Source organism: Callithrix jacchus, chromosome 10 (genome assembly GCF_049354715.1).
Source record: "Callithrix jacchus isolate 240 chromosome 10, calJac240_pri, whole genome shotgun sequence".
In the NCBI taxonomy this organism is placed as follows: Eukaryota; Metazoa; Chordata; class Mammalia; order Primates; family Cebidae; genus Callithrix; species Callithrix jacchus.
The window spans coordinates 65,279,591-65,298,203 of NC_133511.1; the positions used below are offsets into that span (position 1 = coordinate 65,279,591).

General features: G+C 42.8%; 1 protein-coding gene across 1 annotated transcript in view; it reads left to right on the forward strand.

Moving 5' to 3' along the window:
* The first annotated feature begins 6,161 nt into the window (after window positions 1–6,161).
* Window positions 6,162–18,613, forward strand: part of MAP6 (microtubule associated protein 6) — an 81,768-nt gene continuing 69,316 nt past the window's right edge. The window contains exon 1 of the mRNA XM_009007417.4: window positions 6,162–7,705. Within this exon, the coding sequence (XP_009005665.1) occupies window positions 6,798–7,705 (908 nt within the window). The 5' untranslated portion in view covers window positions 6,162–6,797. The remainder of the gene's footprint in view (window positions 7,706–18,613) is intronic.

An 18,613-nucleotide genomic window follows, 5' to 3' on the forward strand; every position in this document is an offset into this window, starting at 1 on the left:
CTAGAAAATCTAGGTGAATGAACAAAATCCCGGAAACACACAACTTCACAAGATTGAATTAGGAAGAAATTGAAACCCTGAACAGACAATATCAAGTCCTAAAATTAAATCAGTTAAAAAAAAAAAAAAAAAAACTACCAGCACCAGCACCAACAAAGCTGTAACTCAGATGGAATCACAGATGAATTCTACCAGACCTGCAAAGAAGAGCTGGTAATTCTACCGAAACTATTCCAAAACATCAGGGAAAAGGGAGACTTCTCCATAACTAATTATACAGAGCCAACATCACCCTGATATAGAAACCTGGCAGAGACACAATGAAAAAAGGAAACTGCAGGCCAGTATCCCCGATGAACACAGATGCAAAAATCCTCAACAAAATACCAGCCATCCAAATCCAGCAGCACATCAAAAAGTTAATTCATAATGGTCAAGCAGGCTTTATCCCTGAGATGCAAGGTTGGCTCAACATACTCAAATCAATAAATGTAATTCACCACACAAACAGAAATAAAAACAGCATTTTATGTGTTGCACTTATAAGTTACTTATATGTATTTTTTTAAAGCTCTATGATGAAGATGATGATGGATTTTTCCATTTCTTCTTAAAACTCTGCAAGTTTTGCTTTCTGTATTTTGAGGCTGTTAGATGAAAACCACATTATATGCTTCTGGGGAATTGTTCCTTCTAATTTTATATGAAGATTCTCTTTATCCCTAACTGTGCTTTTTGTTTTAAAACCAAATTTATCTGTTATTAATACAATGGCATCAGCTTTCTTTTTGATTAGTATAATGTTACCAGTGGAGGGTGTCCAGGTTCTTGGCATTTTGAACAAGGAATTGGACAAAATGCACAAACGAAGCAACAAAAGAAAAACACAGATTTATTGAAACAAAAGTACATTCCAAAGAGTGGGAGCGTGCTGGAGCAAGCAGCCCAAGAGAGCCAGTTACAGAATTTTCTGGGGTTTAAATACCCTCTAAAGGTTTCCACTGGTTATTCGGTTTACACCCTGTGTATAGGGAATAGGGGCCTACAGTAAGTCTAATTGGTTTGTGGACCATGATCAATCAGAGGCTGAAGTGAAGTTACAAAGTTAGGCATGAAGACTTGGTCTGCAACCAGTCTGATTGGCCGCAGGAGGGGACCACTTAAAGGTACTTTCATTTTTCATCTGCAATGCAGAAAAGGTGTAGTGTGGGGGTTGCAAAGGGAGTAGCCTCTGGTCCTTTTGTTACTTCGGCCTGGAGAGGCAGGGTTTTTCTTTTCAGTTCTAGGAAGTCAGCATGAATCAGACTTAGGTTTCCTGCCTCCAGACTGTATTCTCCTGCCTCATCTACTACATCTTTTTCTATCATTTGTTTGAATATTTATGTGTCATTGCATTTTAAATATGACACTCAAAAATAATCTGGCCAGATGAGGTGACCCACACCTGTAATCCCAACACTTTGGGAGGCCAAGGTGGGCAGATCACTTGATCCCAGGAGTTTGAGACCAGCCTGGGCAACATGGCAAAACCACATCTCTGCCAAAAAAAAAAGAAAAAAGAAAATTAGTCAGGCATGGTGGTGTGCACCTGTAGTCCCAGCCACTTTTGAGAGTAAGGTGGGAAGATCACCTGAGTCCGAGGAGGTTGAGGCTGCAGTGAGCTATGATTGCACCACTGCACTCTAGCCTGGGCAACAGAGTAAGACCCTGTCTAAAAAAAAAAATCATTAAAAATTCATAAGAAAATTATGTATAGGTACATTTTGCTTTGTTTTATGTTCTCTAATCTGAGATTCTCTGTCTTTTAACAGGAAAATTTTGAACATTTACATTTTCCCCATCGCTATGTTTGAAAATATTTCTATTTCTATTATGCATTTGCTATTTGCCATGTTTTCTCTGTACTAATTTCTGGCCTTAATGAAAAGTTTCCTATAATCCCTTTTCTTTCTTTCTTTAAATGTGAATTTTTAGGTTCATAAACTTTTTAGGTTAATAAGTGATATGGCTTGGCTCTGTGTCCCCACCCAAATCTCATGTTGAATTGTAATTCTCAATGCTGGGGAGGAACCTGGTGGAAGGTGATTGGGTCATGGGGGCAGATTTCCCCTTGCTCTTCTCGTGATAGTGAGTGAGTTCTCATGAGATCTGGTTGTTTAAAAGTGTGTAGCACTTCCCCCTTCTCTCTCTTCCTCCTACTTTGGCCATGTAGAGAAGATGTCTTGTTTCCTCTTTGCCTTCTGCCATAATTATAAGTTTCCTGAAGCCTCCCCAGCTGTGCATAACTGTGAGTCAATTAAACCTCTTTTTTTTTTTTTTTCATAAATTACCCAGTCTTGGATAGTTCTTTATAGCAATGTGAGAACAGACTAATGCAATAAGTTAATATTTCTACTCTTCTCACAAACAAATAAGGACTTCAGAATATTTTAACTCTGATTATTCCTTCCCATCTTAACATGATAGTATTTGCTAGTATTTTAGTACTCTGCTGTTTTTATATACTTCAAATTTGTTCAGGCATGGCCAAATCCACATGCTCAAATGACTAAAATACTAAGAGAACCCCAAACAGTGATTCAAACAAGAGAACACTATAGTTCTTTCTTACATGCAGTCTAGCAGTAAGCAGGTAGCCCAAGGCTTTTAGGCTGCTCTGCCCCATGGGATCGTCCAAGACAGGTTTCTTCTGTCTTGTTCCCTCCCCTCCCCTCCTCAGGGTTGAATCTTGGCACTCAAATATTCTTAACCACAACAACATACTTTTCAGAGCTGTCTTAACTACCCAAATGATAATTCAGCTCTATCATGTCCACATCCTACCCAATAGGGAGAAAGACAAAGTTGAACACAAGCAACTTCTTTTAAGGAAGTGACATGGAAATGCAGATGGTTGTTCTTTGCTGCAAGGATGGCTGGGAAATGTGGTTTCTTCTTGGGTGGCCCAGTGTCCAACTAAATTTGGGGAATTTTGTTACTATGAGGAAGAAGAAAAGAATGGGCTCTGTGGTGTAGATTGCATCAGAATCCTGTGCCCCCTTCTGATTTTCTCTATGTTTGCTTCAACCTTAGGAAGCCTTCCCCCTAGTAATGGCAAAGTTGACCACTAACAATAGCTTCATGGTCTCCCATTTTAGCAATTCTAGTTAAAAATAAATAAATAAATAAAGAGTGGATCTTTAGGACAGTTTCAGCTAAAGTCTAGGGTTTATTTAACTTGTCTAACATGGATTACACCCCCATCAGTAAGCTAGTCACTTTGACCAGGAACATGCAGTCCTGGCATCTTCCTGGCAAACAGGTGTGAGTCATATGATCATCCCTAGAGGGTAGGTGGGGCAGAATTAACCCCACCTGAACCACATGGCCTGAAAGTAGAAGAGTGGCCCTCAAAAGTCAAATGTTGGGTGCTGTGACCACCAGAGTAAATGCTAACTAAGCCACATAACAGATGATGACTAGACTTATCTATCCCACAGGGTCATTGGATGGTCCAAGGAGGTTGTACAATTGAATGCATTTTTCAAATCTAAGTAAATAAGTGTGGAAGGTGATGTTGATGATAAAATTGCCTGGAATACTTTTACTTACACTTCTCATGCTGAGAGAACTCCTATTCATCTCTCACTAATCATTCAGCACCAGTGTTAACCTCTGTTATGTTGACCATACTCTTTGGTAATTATTTACTTATATGTCTGTCTCTCAGTCCTCCAATAATGCATTCCTCCAGAGCTAGAATCCATATGTGTCCTATAGTTCTCAAGGCACAAAGTAGGCATCAAGAGACAAGACTTGCTAAATGAAAGAAGGAGAAAGTATCAATTATTCTCAGAATAGAACTCCTCCCTCCAATTTTTAGCCTATTTTAAACTTTCGGAAATCATTATTGGAAATACATCAGCCAAATCCCAGGGAATTCTGCAGAACTGAGGGAGGAAATGTACGACCAGATTACATTCTTTTTTAAGACAGAGTCTTGCTTTGTCACCCAGGCTGGAGCACTGGAGTGCAATGGCATGATCTCAGTTCACCACAACCTCTGCCTCCTGGGTTCAAGTGATTTTCCTGCCTCAGCTTCCTGAGTAGCTGGGATTACAGGTGTGTACCACCACACCCAGCTAATTTCTGTACTTTTAGTAGAGACGGGTTTCACAATTTTGGTCAGGCTGGTCTTGAACTCCTGACCTCGTGATCTACCTGCCTCAGCCTCTCAAAGTGGTGGGATTACAGGCGTGAGCCACTGCACCCAGCCTCAGATTATGTTCTTTATAAAAATGTATCTCCTAATGACTGGAAAACAGCACCAGGCATCATTTCATTTATGGAACTCAAATCAAATCACCAAGAGGCAAAGACCTAAGTAGGAGGAAGTTCAACAGATAATTGACTAATCAGAGCTGTCTTCTCATCCTGTTTGGTTCTAGGGTTAAAGAAAAGCTGTGTTGTGCAATCAGTTTTTAAAATAAATATATACATGACTTTCTCCCCTAGAAACACCAATGCTCCCAGCTTAACTGATGCTGAAAACTCTGCCTATATTGGAGGGAAAAAGAGCTGAAGTCCAGTGGATGTAGCTAGTGGAGGAGCGCAGGAGACATAAATGGAGAGACAGCAAAGAGAGAACAAAAGTCACTTGGAGGATCAAGAGATCTCCTGGAGAAGGTGTCCAAGTGGCTTCTTGGAAAGCTCCACTTATGGGTCTTCTGGGTGGGCCTTTTGAATACTAATAGCTGCCATTTATTGAGCCACTGCCATATGCCAGATGTTGTGGTAAACATTTTTAGTGCATTATCTCATTTTAATTCTCAGAACAACCTTGCAAGTTAAGTATTGGTACCCCCATTCACATATGAAACTGAAGGTCAGAAGATTGCAGTGATTTGCCCACTGCCATACAGTTAAGAGCTACAAAAGCCAGGATTTTAATTCCTGCAGGTTAGATCTGACTCAAAACTTCTGCCCTGAGTCCTTAACTGTCCTCAAAAAACCTTTTTTTTGGAGATGGAGGAGTTTTGCTCTTTCGCCCTGGAGCGCGATGGCACACTGCAACCTCCACAGCCTAGGTTCAAGCAATTCTTCTGCCTCAGCCTTCCGAGTAGCTGGGATTACAGGCACTATTGCCTCGCCTAGCTAATTTTTGTACCAGCTAACTTTTGTATTTTTAGTAGAGACGGGGTTTCAACATGTTGACCAGGGTGGTCTCCAGCTCCCAACCTCAGGTGATTCACCGGCCTCGGCCTCCCAAAGTGCTGGGATAACAGGCCTGAGCCACTGGGCCCAGCCCACAGAACCATTTTTGAGGCAGCTATTACTTTCTCCATTCTACAGGTGAGGAGACTAAATGATACAGAAAGTAGCAGAGCCAAACCAGGTCTTTTGGACTCCAAAATCTCTTCTGCTTTGAAGATAGAAGAGCAAAGGCGAGGAGTGAGAACGTGCCAGAAAGCCCCTGCATTCAGGCACTGCCCTTTCCTAGCGTACCGCACCGACCCACCCCCAACCTCCACAATTAAGCCCCTTTCAAGAATCTTCTTTTCTCCACCTCTGCCCAGTGTGGCTCCTGAACTGAACAGGAACTGGTTGGTTCTTGGGGGATTCCCTAGGAAAGGAACCGCCAGGGCACCACCAGCCCTGGGGCTCCCATTCCCACACATCTGAGCAAGGCCTGTGTATAAGACTGGCAAGTACTTGAACCAGGAGGCAGCCAAACTGGGCTCACACACAGCCCGCCGGTTTTGACTACCAGCAGCTCCCCTTTTCAAAGCATCTATTCTGGGACAGACGTTTCACTAGGAGTTTCCAACATGGTTTAAAATTTAGTAGGCCCCACCCCCCAATAATTGGCCCTATTTTACAAAAGAGGAGTCTCTGACTCCTGGGGATGAAGCGACAAGCACAAGGACAGAAAGTCCTCAGGAGCTTGGGACTTGAACCCACTAGGGCCCCAGATTCTGCTGTTTCCCGGGAGCAGAGGAGGGAGGAGCTGCCAGGGCAGAGGGAGGTGGGGAGAGAGGGCAAACTCCCAGTAGCGCGCGCTGACGACAGCAGGTGTTTTGTGTTTTTTTTTTTCCTGCAGCACTCTTTCAATCATCGCAACGTTCCTGGATTTTTTTCCCCCTGCTGAGCGGCATAAAAGGGTGGGGCCGCTTCCCTGCAGCAGAGGCAGAGGCGGCAGCGGCGGAGACTGAGAGCTGCAGAAAAGGGTGGGGTCGCTTCCCGGGAGAAGAGGCGGCGGCGGCGGCGGCTGCGGCATCCTCGCGGACAGCGGCGGAGGCAGCAATGCTCGGTCTCTGCCGGGGGTGATGGCCTCCCATCCCTGCTAGGTGGCCGTCTGCAATCGGACACCAGCGGGAAGGAAACTCGAGCCCGGTCTGCCGACCCTGCGGCCACACCGCCCGGCCCCTCCTCTGCGCCATGGCTTAAGCCTGCAGCCACCTCTCCTCACGTCGCCTCGCTCGGCCGAGGTCTGTGCGCCGCCGCAGCCGCAGGGAGGGGCGCGTCCCAGACACCCTCGCCAGGGACTCGGGGACGCCGCGCTTCTCGCCCTTCGGCGCCGTCAGCAGACTGCGCTCCCAAAGGCGTTTGCAGCCGGTAATCGAGGGACTTTATCGACTCTCCTAGGGTCGCTCTCCCCGGGTGCTAGCTGACGGAGGAGAGCGAACTAACTCCGGCTGATCCGGGGGAGAAAACGGTGGGAATCACATTGGCCGGTAAGAGGAGGAGGCTGAAGGAAGATTAGAGACTTGCTTTAGAACCACAAAAAGAAAGAGGGGGCCGGCTTTGCAGCGAGCATCATGGCGTGGCCGTGCATTACGAGGGCCTGCTGTATCGCCCGCTTCTGGAACCAGTTGGACAAGGCGGATATCGCGGTACCGCTGGTTTTCACCAAGTACTCGGAGGCCACCGAACACCCGGGCGCCCCTCCGCAGCCACCGCCGCCGCCGCAGCCCCAGGCGCAGCCGGCTCTCGCGCCCGCCTTGGCGCGCACGGTTGCCATAGAGACGCAGCCGGCCCAGGGCGAGTTGGATGCAGTTGCCCGGGCAACCGGGCCAGCGCCTGGGCCTAGCGGCGAGCGCGAGCCCGCGGCGGGTCCCGGCCGGAGCGGGCCTGGCCTGGGCCTGGGCTCGGGCTCCACCTCCGGACCCGCGGACTCGGTGATGCGGCAGGACTACCGTGCCTGGAAGGTGCAGCGGCCCGAGCCCAGCTGCCGGCCGCGCAGCGAGTACCAGCCCTCCGACGCGCCCTTCGAGCGCGAGACCCAGTACCAGAAGGACTTCCGAGCCTGGCCGCTGCCGCGCCGCGGGGACCACCCGTGGATCCCCAAGCCCGTGCAGATCCCCGCGGCCTCTCAGGTGTCGGCGCCCATCCTCGGGGCGCCCAAGCGCCGGCCGCAGAGCCAGGAGCGCTGGCCAGTGCAGGCCGCTGCTGAGGCCCGGGAGCAGGAGGCCGCCCCCGGCGGAGCGGGTGGCCTGGCGGCCGGAAAGGCGTCCGGGGCGGACGAGCGCGACACGCGCAGGAAGGCCGGGCCCGCCTGGATGGGGCGCCGTACCGAGGGCCTGGGGCAGGAGCAGACGCCGCTGCCCGCGGCCCAGGCCCAGGTCCAGGCCACTGGCCCCGAGGCTGGCAGGGGACGCGCGGCGGCGGACGCCCTCAACCGGCAAATCCGCGAGGAGGTGGCGAGTACCGTGAGCAGCTCCTACAGGTGAGACGCAGCCGCTGCTCGGGCGGGGGAGTGGCCACGCAGACCCTCCCCGTGGGCTGCCCGGGGCCCACGATCCCCAGCGCAGGCCTCGCATGCAACCTCTCTCCAGTCCCAGGCCACACCCTCCCCTCAGCCGCCTCCCAGACCACCTCCCATCAAAGCCTTCCCTTCCGCCCTGTCCTACGCGCAAGCTGTTAGTATTTCCATCTCAGACTGCCTGGCTCTTTCACTTTACCGCTTTAGCCCTTTTCTCCATCCCGCCCACATCAGATCCCTGCCTGCCCACAGAGACTGCAATGTCAGCACAGGCTGTGCTTCTGTCCTGGCCCCACCCAGCTCACCTCCGTCTGGCAGGGTCCCCATTCTTCTAGAAGAAGAATTCTTTCCAAGTGACCTCTCCCCCTCCTCCCTAGCCCAGTTCACTTGGCCCTTCATTCTTTTCTCCCTCTCTCAGTCTCTGGGCAACACCCAAGCACCACACCTTTTTGTAGATTATCCACAGGATCTTTACAAATCACCCCCCTCCTTCCACCACTGGGACTTTGAAGTCATCGTCCTTCTATCTCTTACTAGCTGTGACCTACTGGGCAAGTTTTGTAACCTTTCTGGGCCTGTTTCTTATCTGTAAGATGTAATTGGTAATAGACATCTCTTAGGATTGTTCATGCTTTTATTGATTTAATATTAAATATTTATTTTATTTTTATTTAATTATTATCAAATATTCAACACATTTTTAAATGCCTACTATATGCCAAGCACTGTACTGGACATTGTGAGGATTAAATGAGATGATTCAGGAGAACAGCTCGTACCTAGGACATAGCGGTAATTAGTACGTCGTGGTTCCATTTCTACCTTCTACATGATGCCTTATTATTCTGATCCTACTTCCTAGATGCCTCCGGCCTTCTCTGCTGTTGAGGCATCTTCTTTCTTTCTCCTTTCCTTATATGTTCTCCAGATGTCTCTTATTCTCTTGCCACCAAGAACCTCTTTCTCCAGCACACTTAATTCTTTGCAAATGAATGCTTTCAAGCATGAAAATCTCTCTTTCCTTCTAGAATTTTCCCTCTGCTGCAGCCTCAGCCATTCCAGTCTGCTTTCTTGCTCTTCAGCCAGCCAGTATATACTTCTGAAGCCTTAGCTCTCAATCCTGCCCTTATGTTCCAACCAATATCTATTAGCTAACAACACAGTTGACTCTGGACATGTAACATTGCATTTGGGGTCTCTCCAGGAAGATGTGTATGAATAGCAATTGAGCTAGAGGTATTCAACATGCAGCTTATGGGGTCCTTTATCAATGCCACAGCTTCCTGCTGTCTCCTTCCTGCAAGAGGGTGTGGTGGGGAGGACTAGAGAGTTAGTCCTTTGCCAAGACTCTGTATTTAGCTTCATGTTAGACTAATGTCCTTCTCCAGTGAACATCACCAACACTCTCTCATAGGTTGAGGAAAGACTACCACTTCAGACATCTTTCATGTGAAGAGAAAATCTGTCCCCCAGCTTCTTCCCCTGCATTTCTCATCTTCCTGAATTCCACCTCCCTCTTGGCACCTCTCTCTTGGTTTATTACTATCACAACAACCACACTGGTACCCCAGGAGTACAGCACTTCCTTTGAGCTCTTGGTCAAGCAAGGACATAAATCCTTTTCCTTGGTTAGCCATGAGAGGGTAGAATGTTCACTATGTTTTTATGCTGCTACCAAGTGGGGAGCAAAAGAAAAGAGGAGAAACAAGCAAGCAAGATACATAAAAACAAAGCCAGGATGTAGTTTTCTGGTTCTGTTATGGCTTTGTTGTTTCAAGACCGCATTTCATTTCTTGATCTTCCTACCCTGAGAAACCCAAGTCTGGCCCAACATTATGGACTACCGGCCTGGCCTCTTCGTCTTCCCACTCTCATTCTAGCACTCTGTGGCAGGTTGGACCTTATTACCCACTGGCAGGAGCTATCTCTTCTCACTACCATACAGTCACTGCCAATCAAGAGAGATTCCAGATTCTTAAGCCTCCTTGGGTGATCCTGCTCAGTTTATGATTCCAAGTTGGCAGGACTTGCTTTGTTTATGGATGAGTGGCCTGTCAGTCAAGGAATGACCAAATCCTTCAGATATAATACACCTCAGATTTGGGGTTGTACCTTGTTCCATATAACCTTTTTCCTCAAAAAAAAAAAAAAACAAAAAAAAAAACAGCTTAACTGTGCAGTAAGCATGGCATGCTTTACATGCCATGCTTCAAATTATACACAGACTGGAAATGACTGGTGGGGGATGGTTATGCCCTCACAGCTGGTGAGAATGATTATTTTTTTAGCACCTATCAATTCTATCAACCTGTCAAAGAAAAACTTTGTTTCTTTTTATTTTCTTTCTTTCTTTTTTTTTTTTAAAGATGGGGTTTCACCATGATGGACAGGCTGGTCTTGAACTCCTGACCTCAGGTGATCCACCCATCTCGGCCTCCCAAAGTGCTAGGATTGCAGGCATGAGCCACCGTGCCCAGCCAAAAAAAAACTTTGAACAGCTCAAAAAAAATTTAAATTTAGATCTGTAAAATTTAATTATACTCATGACTTTGGCGGGGCAGCATTACTATATTGCTAGATAATCAGAAAGGTTTTGAAATGTTATGGGAATGAATATTGCTAAGAAATATCAGTTTATTTAATGAACAATTTAAATGCATGACAAATTTGATGTGAAATTTAACATTTTTTTGTTCCAGAGGAAAAATTAACAAATAATTGAGAAATACACTTTGTCTTAAAGTAGTTATAAAGAAATAAGATAGTCAATACATTAAATACACTGTACAGATGGTTGGCAATTATAAGCTTACCTAGAACATTGATTTTCCCTCCCTATTGTCTGATTCTAGGGAATTCCTTGCTATGATTCTAGGATGTCTTTTGAATTTAAGAGGGACATGTTCCATGTCCACTCTAGATGGGCCTTATGTTGCCTTAGAAGCTGAGTTGTGTACCACTTCAATGATAATTTGATTTACAATCGCTTTTCTTCTCCCATTCTTCATAAATTATGGTGTGTTTACACCATGGTGACTGGTTCATCTCATGGACTTTACAGATGACATCTGTCACATGACATCAATGTGAACAGTCTGCTTAAACAGAAAGGACACACAGTCCATCACATAAAATATACATTCAACATTCAGAATCCTATACATGCTCATTGTTTTACTTTATAATTTACGCTCATAAATAACATTAGATATCCTTTGACGTTATGGTTTTGAGAACCCTTCCTATCCAACAGCTCATCTAATTTCCAATCCATTTATACTAGCCTGAGATTTTTGCATTCAAGTAGTATCTGAGATAGCTTTAAGATTATTCACAAACATGAGTTTGATGAATTTTTGACACATTCATTTTACATAGATGATGTAAAATTGAGAAGCATGTCTTTATTACCATTTTTAATGTTAAGGATGGATTTCACTGGGAAGCCATTTGTGACTTTAGACCTGACATTCTCAATTAGAAAATAGATGAGTCATAAGGAGGGGATTAAAATTCCTCTCCCAGTCAACCCTATTGCCCTGGTCATCAGTTAATAGGGATAGATAGGGTAGCAGCTGCTCCCTATAGAAATGCTAATGAGAAACTTTTCCTAGAAAAAAACCAGCTGAGGCACCAGGAGGTAGAATTAATAAACCGGGTGAAATGCTTGAAAAATGAGAGCAGTGACAAGGAAGTTAGAAAGAAAAGGAGCTTTTAATGTCTGCCCTCCAGCCTTGCATGAAGGTTATAGGAAGGCCCATCTGACTTAGTTTATGCTGTGCAGAACTGTCCCATTCCCCAACTGCCCATTTCCCTAATTTCCTCATGGGTCAATCCCAGCAATGCCTCAAGGTCAATCTTGGTTACTGAATCTACAGCAATGCCTTCCTAGATCCAGCAATTAATTTTTCTTCTATTCCCTTTTTACTTTTTGAACTCATCATTGTCTGCTTGGTTGTAAAATACTTTTGTCCATATCAGTCTCTCCCACCAGGTCATGAACACCTAAAGAGAAGGCTGTATTTTGTTCACTTCTGGACCTCTCACAGCCTAAGTGCCATATAGAGTTGTTGAATCTAATGGAATTTTTAGGGCTTGGTGAAAAATTTATTTATTTACATATTGATAGAGTCAGTTTCATTTAGTTGAATTTTTTTTCAGAAAATGATCACCAAGTACCAGGTACCAGACAAGGACGTGGGGATACCAAATAAATGAGTCAATTTTAATGTAAGAAAATTGTGTCATCCTTAGTCAAGTTAAAGTCCAAATCTTACCAGGTTAGCACTAGAAGCAAATGTTCAAACGGAGAAGGGCAGTAAACTTTATATACCTGACTCTACATCAACCATCACCCAGGACAGTTGTCCTCAACCTTGGCTGCACATTGGAATCAGTGGAGAACTTTCAAAAGGCTGATGCATAGGTGCCCTGCCCAGAAAATCTGATTTCATTGGTCTGGGGTGTAGCCTGGGCAACCAACTTTTTAAAAACTATCTCAAGTGATTCTAGTGTACAACTCATGTTATGATCTACTTTTGTAAGTCATGGTTCTCAAAATTTAATACACAAAAGAATCACCTGGAGAGTTTTCCAAAATGCAGATTCCTGGGCCATATCCTCATACATACTAATTCAATGGGCTAAAATGGAGCCCAGGTATCTAATTTTTAGCAAGCACTCTAGATAATTTTGATGCAGATGAATGCAAGCTTTACTTGGGAAAAAATTACCTGGAGAGATTTACCATCTTTAAGCTATTGAGTTTTCCCATATGCAAACATGGCAAAGCTTGACATTTATTTTAATCTTTTATGTTCTTCACTTATATATTGTAATATTCTCCACAAAATTACATATACATATATACTCATATATATACACGTGTATACAGTTTTAAAGTTTTATTTCTGTATTTAAGTTGTTGATAATCTAACTAGATTTTGTCTTTATGAATGGAGCGAGGTAGGGATTTAATTTTTCCCTATATGGAAAGTCGTTTATCCCTACACTCTTTTTTAAAGCTTTACTTTTCCCCAATAACTTATGATATCTCCTCTATCACATAAGGGTCACATATCTTTAGATATTATTTCTGGATTCTCTGTTCTATTCCGTCAGTCTGAGTTAGCACCACATTATCTTATTTTATTTTATTCTGAGCTATCTTTTAATTATTGCTCTTATTGTGAAGAGTTTATTATGTTTTATAATTTATTATCATCCATATGCATTAATTTTGGTATGTTAATCTTATATTCAGGAATCTTATCACACTTTCTAATTAGTTTTGTTTGTAGACTCTGCTGGATTGTCTGTGAAGATAATGTAAGTTTTTAGCAAATAACAATGTATTATCTTCCTTTCCAAGGTTTACATATCTTGCTTTTTGTGTGTGTGTTTCTCTGTTGGTTAGGACATCCAGTGTGTTTTCAAATAGTAGGTGATAACAAACATCCTTGTCTTGGGATGTGGGAAAGTTTCTAAAGTTTTATTATTAAGTATGAGGTTTGCTTTATGTTTTAATAAGATAAGGTTAAGAAATTTCTCTTTATCCTAATTTGCTAGGGTTTCTAAAAATTAGTTGGCTGTTCAGTCTTACTGAATGCTTTTTCTCTTATTGAAGGCTCAGTATCAACTGAGATGATCCTATGGTGTTTCTTTTTTAATCTGCTAGATTTTTTTTCTGATATTGAACCATCTTTGCATTCCTGGGATAAATCTAACTTAGATAAAAATACATTTTATTATGCTGAATTTGGTTTGCTATTTTTTATCTGAAATGTTTGCATGTATATTCATAAATAAGATTGGCCTATAATTTTTTCTTTTTTATATTGGCCTTATGTACTGTTAGGGTTAAAGTTATACCTATAAAATTAGATGGGTAGATTCCCCTCCTTTTCAGTTATTTAAAACAAGTTTATATAAGAAGAGCTGCTCCTTAAATATCTGATGAAATTCTCCTGTAAAACTTGTTGGATCTGTTGTCTTTTTCATGGATTTTTTTTTTAACTATTAATTCAATGTCTTTAGTAGTGATTCACTTATCCAGTGAATCACTTTTTCTTCTTGAGCCAATTTTGGTAATTTATTTTTTCTGAAAAAATGTAAATTTCTTCTAATTTTATAATTTATTGACATAAAATTGATCATAGCATTATCTTGTGGATTTAAAAATAATCTCTTCTTACCTGTAGCTATGTCTCCTTTTTCATACCTAATATTTATTTGTGCCTTCTATCTTTTTTGGGGGATTAGTCTTGTTCAGATTTGTTTTGTTTTTTTAGTTTTTTCAAAGAATAAAATTTTGATTTGGTAGAGCATCTCTTTTTTCAGTAAATTTTACTATTATTTTTACTATTCCCTTTCTTTTTATGCTCTGAGAGGTAGGCATAGGTCAGCTTTTCAACAGCCTTATATTCCTGGCTAAGAAGTGTGGATTTTGTGCGTATCTACGCAACTGTCTTGCATGCTCTGCTCATGTACCCCAAAACCTAAAATCCAATAAAAATTAAAACAAAAACAAAAACAAAAAACAGAGTATTAACACCATAAAAAAAAAAGAAGTGTGGATTTGCTTCTATATACAATAATGAGTTACTGAAAAAATCTAAGCAGAGTGACAACACGGTTTGATTCAAATTTTATAAAGCTCCCATTGACTGGCTAACCTGGGGAGAGTGGAGAAAGGGAGGCCAATAAGGAGGCTATTGAAATAATTTGGAGAAAATGACAAAGCCTTAATCATGGCTGTGAGGTTGGAGATTTATAACATAATATAGGTACAAAACAACAGATCTGAACGACCAATTGAGATGCAAAGAAGAAGATATGACCCAGGATGATGACCCTTGTGTTTCTGGTTTTGGTAGCTGGTAGTGATGCTTGTCACTGGAACAGGGAATACAGAGGTGGAAAAAAAGTCAGAAGTGAAAGTTGAAGTACTTGTCAATATATAGAATTTGGGTGGTCTATGGAAAATCTAACAAGAGGTGTTTGAGGGTCAGTTAAGTAAATGGATCTGAAAGCTTAGGGAGAGTTCTGGGCTATAAATATAGATTTGAAAACGATCAGCTTGTGAGTGTTATGAAAGTAATGGGAAGAGGCAAAATTATCCATGGAAAAGGAGTAGAGAAAGTTAACCAACAGAAAACGGAGCCATGGGGGATACGTGTATTTGGAGTACTGACAGCAGAAGGGATATCCATGAAAAAGATAAAGGAGGAGTGATGGGGGAAGGGAAGAAAACCAGGAGAGAAACTTGTCATGGAAACCACACATGAACTCAGTAGTGTTTTATGTTTGATTGGACATTTTTACTGAGGCATTTTGTTAGATCATTGGTTAACTTTGTGTAATTAATTCTCAGAAATACAATGCTGACCAAGACTAACCCACAAAGAAGATAAGATATACACAATTAATTCTTTGTTGCTCTCATAGGGAAAAATTGCATCTAATGCATATACGAACTTTAAAAAAATGTCAAGCCAGTGATAATTCTAAATCAACAATCACTAAGAATAATTCAGTGTTCCAAATATAAAACGAAAATAAATCAACAAAAGTTCATTAAGATTAAGGAGCTATTTCTAGAATGCTGCTTTGGCTTTACAAATTGTGTTACCGTATTAATGTAAATAGGTGAGCTTCTCATTCTCTGCTGAATGAAGATAACTTCAACATGGCCCTGAACCAGCAAACTAAAAACCGTCTAATTTCACCATAAAAAAAAATAATAATGGTAGTAGTTAATTTAGTGCCTAGTATGTGCCTGGCAGAAGGCTAGAAACCTTAGATACATTTTCCTCCTGAAATCTTTACAGTAGCTCTGCAGAAACTATGTGGTTACTTCCCTGTTAGAGCTTATGACCCCCCTTGCTCTGTTGCCCAAGCAGGAGTGCAGTGGCACAATCTCGGCTCACTGCAACCTCCGCCTCCCGGGTTCATGCAATTCTCCTGCCACAGCCTCTCAAGTAGCTGGGACTGCAGGTGCACACCACCACACCTGGCTAATTTTGTATTTTTAGTAGAGACAGGGTTTCAACATGTTGGTCAAGCTGGTCTCAAACTCCTGACCTCAGGTGATCTGCCTGCCTCTGCCTCCCAAAGTGCTGGGATTACAGGCTTAAGCCACCGCACCTGGCCCCTTTAGGTTTTAAGACTGTTGAAAGCACAGACTTTGTCTATGCTTGCCTTTCTCTACACTCCGCACTTCCTCCATGTAATATTAATATGTACTCTCTTAATTCAGCTTCCATTCAGTAAATGTTTATTTACATCTATGTCGGCTCCTGAACTAAGTGCCTGGATGACAAAGTGGTCCCTGCTCTCAGGAGGCTTGTGTTTATCAGACATAGACAAGTCTGCTGAAAAGTTATAGGTGCCCTGATAAAATGTCTGTGCAGGGCATGGTGGAGCACAAAGAAGACTGGGGTTAAGTCTGCCTGATTTGAGGGGTGTTGGGAAAGAGTTCAGTAGAGAAGGTGACTAGTAGGCTGAGTCTTGAGAGATGAGTGGGCAGGAAATGGGAGAATGGATCGATTTGAGTAAATGTACCAGAAGAGAAATCATAAGCAGTTCTGTGCGGGCAGAACTTGGAGGTATCACTGCATAAGGACAGAATGGCAGGCGGCCAAAGAGGGAGGCAGGCTGGGGCTAGATCCTTTGTCCTACAAGCAACAGGAGAATCAGAGTTCAGTTTTAGATTTCAGAAAATGTGATTTTAACAGCAGTGGGAAGAATGGACTGGAGAGATGAGACTGGGAACAGAGTCCAGGGAAGAAACTGTAGTCTAGGTGAGAGATGATGAAGCCCTCCAGCAAGAATAGAATGTAAGCAAGTGCTGAAAAGAATAAAATAATAGGGGCTAAATAAAAGTAGGCAGAAAGGAAGAGGGAAGAGTCTAGGATGTTTCCAGGGTTCCTGCTTTGGATGTCTTGGGGGAAGATGGTGTACACTGAGCTTTATAGATAGCACAGTTTTGGATAAGTTGAGTTTGGGGTGTCTTTGGAAGGCCTACATGGAGATGTTCAATACAGAATGAAAACGGAAATTCATACTGCTGATAAGGGTGTAAATGTGTACAACCACATTATAAAATCTTTAGCATTATCTATTCAAGTTAAGCGTACATTTACCATGACCCAGAAATGCCATCCGCAAGTATCTACCTAACAGAAATTAATGCAGAAGATATGTATAAGAGTGTTTATAGTGGCGTTATTAGTAGCAAAGTACTAAAACAGCACAAATGCCCATCAACAATAGAATACATAAATTGTGGTATATTCATACAGCAGAATATTATATAGCAGGGTATGGAAGGCAGAATAATCCCCCCTCCAAAGATGTCCAAATCCTAATTCTAGGAATTTACAAGTATATTATCTTACATGGCAAAAGGAACTTTACAAATGTTGTTAAGTTATGGCCCTTGAAATTGGAAGATAACCTGGATTCACTTGGGCTCAGTGTAATCACAAGAGTCCTTGTAAGTGAAAGAGGAAGACAGAAGTGTCATATTAGGGTGATGCAGTGTGACAAAGACTTGACTGGCGGTTGTTGGCTTTGAAGATGGAAGGAAATGTGCCAAGGAGTGTAAGCCGCTTCTAGAAGCTGGCAAAGGGAAAGAAAGTGTTCTCCTCTAGAGCTTCCAATGAGACCCATTTTGGACTTCTGAATAACAAAACTGTGAAATATTAAATCTATGTTGCTTTAAGCTATTCAGTTTGTGGTAATTTGTTACAGTAGCTATAGGAGATTGATACACAGGGCTTATCAATTACTGACCAGCTAATTCTTTGTTGTGGGCCTGTCCTGTGCGTTGTAGGATGTCTAGCAGCATCCCCAGCCTCTATTCATTACACACCAGTAATATTTCCCACCCCTCTCCACCTTGAGTTGTGGCAATTAAAAGCATCTCCAGACATTGCCAAAAGCTTCCTAGTGGGTGACAAAATTGATCCTAGATACAAATGCACTTACTGAATGACTCCATTTATACCAAGTTCAAAAACAGGCAAAGTAATTGATGGTGATAAATGTTGGAATAATGGTAAATCTCTGGGAGTTAGGTGGGTAATTAACTCTCAGAAATACAGTGCTAACCAAGACTAACCCACAAAGAAGATAAGATGTATAGAGTTAATTTTTGTTGCTCTTGTAGGGAGAAATTGCATCTAATGCATATATGAACTTGTATATGTGCAGGTTGAGAAGGAGCACAGGAGAATCTTCTGAGGTGTTGGAAATGTTCTATGTCTTTGTCTGAGTGGTGGTGACACGGGTTTATACATACAAACAATTGAGACTTATGGACTTTATTCTCTGTATGTTATACCTCAACAAAAAATAAGAAACAAAATACAAAAGAACTAAATGGAGATAGAGCTTGAAGCTCAGAGAAAGGGCAGAACAGAAAAGAAGATAACAGACAACATCAGCCTGTTGGTGAGAATGAAACCCATAGACATTAGGGTAGGTGGGGGATAGAGAAGGTGAGAAGAAAAGAATGCTGAGGTCGGCTGGGCACGGTGGATCACGAGGTCAAGAGATCGAGACCATCCTGGTCAACATGGTGAAACCCCGTCTCTACTAAAAATACAAAAAATTAGCTGGGCATAGTGGCACGTGCCTGTAATCCCAGCTATTCAGGAGGCTGAGGCAGGAGAATTGCCTGAACCCAGGAGGCGGAGGTTGTGGTGAGCCGAGATCGCGCCATTGCACTCCAGCCTGGGTAACAAGAATGAAACTCCATCTCAAAAAGAAAAGAAAAGAATGCTGAGGTCAATGGCCAATAAGCATCTATATCTCTGATATGGGTGGGAGGAGTCAGCAAAGGATGAGCTCTCGTCTGTGCCTGCCTCT